The 6,002-nt window shown below is 32.3% G+C and overlaps 1 protein-coding gene across 1 annotated transcript in view; it reads left to right on the plus strand.

Moving 5' to 3' along the window:
- Nucleotides 1-6,002, plus strand: part of LOC111615793 — a 10,068-nt gene continuing 4,066 nt past the window's right edge. The window contains exon 1 of the mRNA XM_023357231.1: nucleotides 1-80. Within this exon, the coding sequence (XP_023212999.1) occupies nucleotides 28-80 (53 nt within the window). The 5' untranslated portion in view covers nucleotides 1-27. The remainder of the gene's footprint in view (nucleotides 81-6,002) is intronic.

The raw sequence follows: 6,002 nt of genomic DNA on the forward strand, positions 1-6,002 counted from the left end.
TCTATTGTTGACTCGTGCGATTGTTTAATGCGAGTGCTTTTTCAAGTTTTGCTTCGTTTGCAGCGATTGTTTAAAGTAATGTAAGTTTACACTATGACCTTTGTAGATTTAAATACTGTTTAACTTTGATCAGAAAAATATCACAGTTGGCGGCGATGAAATTCGATAAAAATTGATCGGTTTCCTTCGAACGATTCACATCTTTCTATTGTTATAGCAAAATAAATATTAATAAATCTGTTATTCCCCGCTATAGTTTATAAATTACACACGTATATATATTAGTATCGTTTGAATCTTAATTAATTAAAATAATTCTAGTTCATTCCTCTATTTTCGCAGTTGTTTTGTGTCAACAGAATAGTACAATTTTTATAAATTAATTCCTCTGCGAACATTAAAAATCATCGAAAAGATTNCGGCATTTAAAGTGGATAGGAAAACTATTGATTTTAATAACAGAGTTAATTATATTGAACTTGTTTATTTATTAATTACGTCAGATAAATAATCTGTAGAAATACGTTTTAAAAATTAACTGATTTGCCCCTGGAAGTCAACTTCATAAAGAAACACATTTCCCCTCTCATCAAATTTCACAACACGCTACTGGTATAAAAGTCACTTTACAATTCATTTTCTATTACGCTTCGGGATAAAATAAAATCTGTCGAAGACCACGACGCAATCGATCTATATTTTGACTCATATGGAGGCAGATGCCACCGTGTATGAGATGTTAAATTTTCCTCCTAGAACTTTTTTATTCAGTTTACGGTCGCGGGTTAACACCTCACAACGTGGAGTTTTTCGGGTTTTGTTCACTGGTGTAATATTAAAATAGAGGCTAGTTACCTATAGAAAGTCCTGGCGAGCAATACCTATTGGTAGATCACTCCTGTATTACATTGCCTTATCCAACTATTGCGAATAGAAAAACATTTTAATTTTTCTCTTTTAAATGTATTATATTTAGGTTATTTATTTATTTATTTGCAAAAAGATCAACATGGCAAGAGAAACATAGCAATAGAAGTCCATACAGCAGGTTCCGTAATGGTATATGTACGATTGGTTCTATATTGTTTGATCAAACCGATCTTTACGATCGATTAGTGACGTCGGTTCTTCCGCCACCCCCGCCGGAAGTTCCAAGCGCACTTTCTCGTTCACATTCGGAATTAATGCGATATAGCCCCACTTGTAAAGGTATTAAAATATATAAGGGTCGTTGGGACTGAATATTTATTTAAACCTGTTTTCTATTTTTATAAAATTTTATTTTTTTGCCATTGTTTTGCTACAAACTTTCAACTGTTTAAAATTATTTTTGGCTCATTAAATTTAGATATTTTTTTTTCGTAATGAATCGGGTACAATTTATCTGTTTTCGTCATCATAAACATTATTATTAATTATAAACTCATCAAGAAATGCGCAACTTTAATAAATATCGAGTCTGTAAACATTCAATATAAAATTTAATTAGTTTTATTAAATATAAAAATTTCTGTACAAGTTTAATTGTTGAAGTAATTATAATTGTGTAGTACACAAACCGAGTACGTGTATTTTTTGGTTTATTTAAATTCGTCTGGAATGCCTTTTAGTGACGAAAGTTTTTAGCAGTAGAACACCAAATGATATACAGTGTAAATGTCTGTAGAATATAAGTTGTTTTGGCCAGTTATAGTCGTTTAAACAGCTTTTAATTAAACACGAAAACAATGCTTGATGTTTCTGTCGTTGTTCTAAATGCTCTTTAACCGAATCTCGAATAGCGTCGAAGTATCCATCCGTAAATTGGGATGGAAAGTCAAGTCCAGTCGATTAAGTCGTAGCCGGGTAAAAAGTCAATTCCTGGTGAGTGTCATATTCGGGTGAAAGGTCACTTCCGAGTGGCGATGTTACATTCGGTGGAAAGTCGAAATCTGCGCAACAAGGTTTGGCCAGAGAACAGGCTTATGTCTTCCAGCAGCAAAACAACCTTTTCCACCAAGGCCTTTTACGCTCGACAAACTCTTCGGACTCCATTCTCTACACTCCGGTCTCCACCGTCTATTCCGGAACTTCCGGATATCGCCGCTCTAGACTTTGCACGAGAGACGAGGCGGTGTCGTCCGGAGTTACGACCACCACCCGTCTGACATCCGGTGTATGACACTTTTCCCCTGCGTATCCTTCGGAAGCACCCTTATGACACCTGGCCAAGACCAGGCGTCATCCTCGGACTCTGCATTGTCCGAGATGCGCAACTTCTTCAACTCTCTGAAATTCTCCATTCTGCGAAAAAAAATGAGAGGATTAATTGAGAAATAGGAATACAAGGTATTCCTATTCTAATCTGAATTGTAAATTTCTAATACAAAAATGATTAATTCCTGTTAGAAAAGAATATTATTGTATATAATAATTTTAATTTTTTCAACAATTTTTATGTTCGATAGAGGAATTAGTTTATAAAAATTGAACTATTCTGTTGACTGCCGTGCCATAAAACAAAGCAACTGCGAAAATAGAGGAATTATTTTAATTAATTAAGATTTAGACGAATTTCATATGGGATATTAATATAGGCCTATATACGTATGTAATTTATAAACTATAGCGAGAAATAACAAATTTTAAACCAGGCTATTTATTAATTTTTATTTTGCTATTGGAAAATTAACAATGAAAAGATGCGATTTCTCCGAAGGAAACCGATTAATTCTGATCGAAACCGATGGCCGCCAACTGTGATATTTTGCTGATCAAAGTTAAAGAGTATTTAAATCTGCAAAGGTCATAGTGTAAACTTACATCACTTTAAACAATCTCTGCAAACGAAGCAAAACTTGAAAAAGCACTCGCATTAAACAATCGCACAAGTCAACAATAGATTCTCCTCAACAACGAGAAAATTTTATTATTGCATAGTGACACGATTTAATGTTAAAATTTTGCATTTTGCATCCAATTTCGTCACTTCTTTGTCTGTGTTTCTAAAGACAGTGATTTTGACAGAACATTGCACGAGTTTGTCTCAGGGGGCAGACAGTTAAAAAGAAATCAAATTTAACACGCATACTTTTGACCATGAAATTTTAATTTTCTAAATAATAAGTTTAGTTCTAATGTTTTGCTATAGGGAAAAATTCTCTGAAATTTGCATCTGGAGTGCATATATAATGGAGTTTATAGCCGTCACGTGATACAGCAATGACGTTATGTTTTTGCATCACGTAATTCATTTTTTTTAATACGATCCGATCTTCGTAATAAACCAAAATAAGTACATCATTATCTAAGTTAAAAGTATACGTAATTGCCAAGTGTCGTAGCAACTGGTAGAACGGCATAAGAGTGTATATCGAACAAACAAGCATTCTCATTTATATGTATACATTGACTAGATGAGCCCGGCCTGCTCGGGTAAAAAGTAACAACAAACATTAAGAACACTACATTTTTTTATATTATATCATATTATAATACCAACTGCTATGAATTTAAAAATTTTCTTAAATTGTATACAGTAGAGAAATAAACAATTTTGAAAATGTGTTAGTAAGGGTTTATTATACCAAGTGGACTATCTAAGTTAACCTTTGTCGTTACATAAATCAAATACTACAGTGTAATAAATATTAAAACAAAAACCATATAAAGAGTTTGGTTATTTTGGCCTACCATTATCATGTTTATTATTATACTCAAACGGCACGAAATGGTACAGATTCATAGGTCAAGTAGACACCAATGTGGTATCTTAGTTTTTTTCAACTACCATAATTTTTTCTTACCTCTAAAAAAGTGTTCCTTTCACGGGCGAATATCAAATGGTCATATGACGACGAATCAAATTTCGCGAAAAACGAACGAACTTGGCACCCTCGATAACCACTTAAAACATATTTTGTGCGGACCGAGAACCTCGTATTTTGGATTTTCCAGTTCCAATGCCATCGTACCGCTGGTGCGATAGAAATTCCGGATCGTTGCGGAAGGGGTTTAAAGTAATTCGAAAAGTAATTGTTAAATATAGTCATGCAGCGCGGCTACATTCTTTCTCTAATCTGATTCTCGCTGCGTACTCTTATTACTAACTTTTTAATACATTTATAAAAATGCCCATTTTACATCTTTAAAAAAATAGCATAGATCATATTGTTTTCGTTAATTTAAAAATTCACTATATCGATGTCACTATATCAACAGTCCATTCTACATAATAAAGTATTTTCAACGATTAGAAACCTCGAAATAATTTTTACAAAGGGGTTAATGTAGATATGTCAAAACTTTACTGAATTATTGTAATTATAAATGTTCTCAAAGTTGACCAAGTAAAAAACAAACAATATTGAAATGTAACAAAAAGGTTCAAACTCGCAATTGCCTGGGGAAGAAGCAATAGATCATAAAATATACTTATATACCCTTCAATCTTTTACTCGTCTTTCTAATATACGAGAAATAAAATAATATAGAAAATAGATACACGTAACTAAGATAAACAACCAATGATAATGCAATGGTATTATTGAAAAAATCACATTCGAATTCTTTCCATTGTGTCTTACATGGTTATATACTAACAAAAACTGCAATAGTCATTTGAAATAATTGCAAAAATGTAATTCAAACAGCTACAATTGTTGGAATTTTTATATAAGCTGTCATTAGTGCAAAGTATGTGTACATAAAAGAGTATACGAAATAATTCATTACGCAGAATCAATGAATAAATCTCCTTAACATTAACAAGTAATTATTTATTGTGATATCGACACAATGCCGGAATGCAATTTTTAATTATATTTTAAATTTATTTAATATAAAATATTCCCTGTTAACAATAGCCATGCAGGTCATCTGTGTTTAGAGAAAAATTTTGATTTCAAATAACATGACATTTGGAGGAAACAGAAGTTCTCTTATAGTTAATCCAGGTCATTTGACCGTACACTTTCCATACCTCGTTTTAACTTTCATTTATCTAATACCTTTTTCGAGATTAACGGACGACAGGCATACAGGGAGACGACATAGGAATTCTGCCTACTTTTTCAAATTGCAGCCCAACAACACGCATGATTGTACTAATACCCGTTGAATTTATTTATAAATTACACGAATAAAAAAAATTAGCAATCTACACAATGGAAAGAGTCAGAAATCTATTAAGAAGTCTTCAGAAAAAAACTATGCAAAAATATAAAAAAATTTAAAAGTTGACCATTAGCCGAATGAAGCAATGGGCATTTTTTAAAATTACTGTTTCCAACTGGTAAGTACGGAGAGAGAATTCTTATTAAATCCATCGCGATTTTGACCATGCTCCTCTTAAGAGAATTGAGGAATAAGTTATAAGCTACGGACAATTATAATTCTCGCTCGCACCACAGGCACACACACTTCAGAAAATGATCTGCAAATATAGTACGTACTGTACATATTTATTGTATAATCGACATTTTTCTTGAAGCACAAAAATGTATGATAAAAATAATTTAATTATATATCAGAAATTGATTATACGTTTTTAATGTTTGCATATATATATTTCATATTTTTCATTCTATAGTCACGTTTCCGCTCTGAGACCAGTGGAAGGACCCATTTTAAAGGGTCGAAGATGGATGGTCGAGACAGTAGCCTATGGAATCTGTGTTAGCAACTCTTCAGTAATTTTTCATAGACATTCTGTCGCAGTTGTGTCGCGATACGACCCTTATCATCCGGCAGCCCAATCTACCGATGTGCGTGAAAAAAGACACTAAGTAGCCATAAAAACGTAATGAGACAAATATTAAATTTCTAGCAGATTAGAAATCCAAAATTCTGATTAAATTTCCGATATCTTTCTTCATTGATTTAACTCAGATATTAGTTTTATTACTATTTATTTAAAACATTAAATCATACACACATAGTCTCATAAATCCGCAAACATATTGTAACTATAATATTTTGACATATGTATTAAAGTCACATTTCACATATAAAAGTCATTAAAC

The sequence above is a fragment of the Centruroides sculpturatus genome, unplaced genomic scaffold, assembly GCF_000671375.1.
Source record: "Centruroides sculpturatus isolate CEXI.00-Female unplaced genomic scaffold, Cexi_2.0 scaffold2575, whole genome shotgun sequence".
NCBI lineage: Eukaryota > Metazoa > Arthropoda > Arachnida > Scorpiones > Buthidae > Centruroides > Centruroides sculpturatus.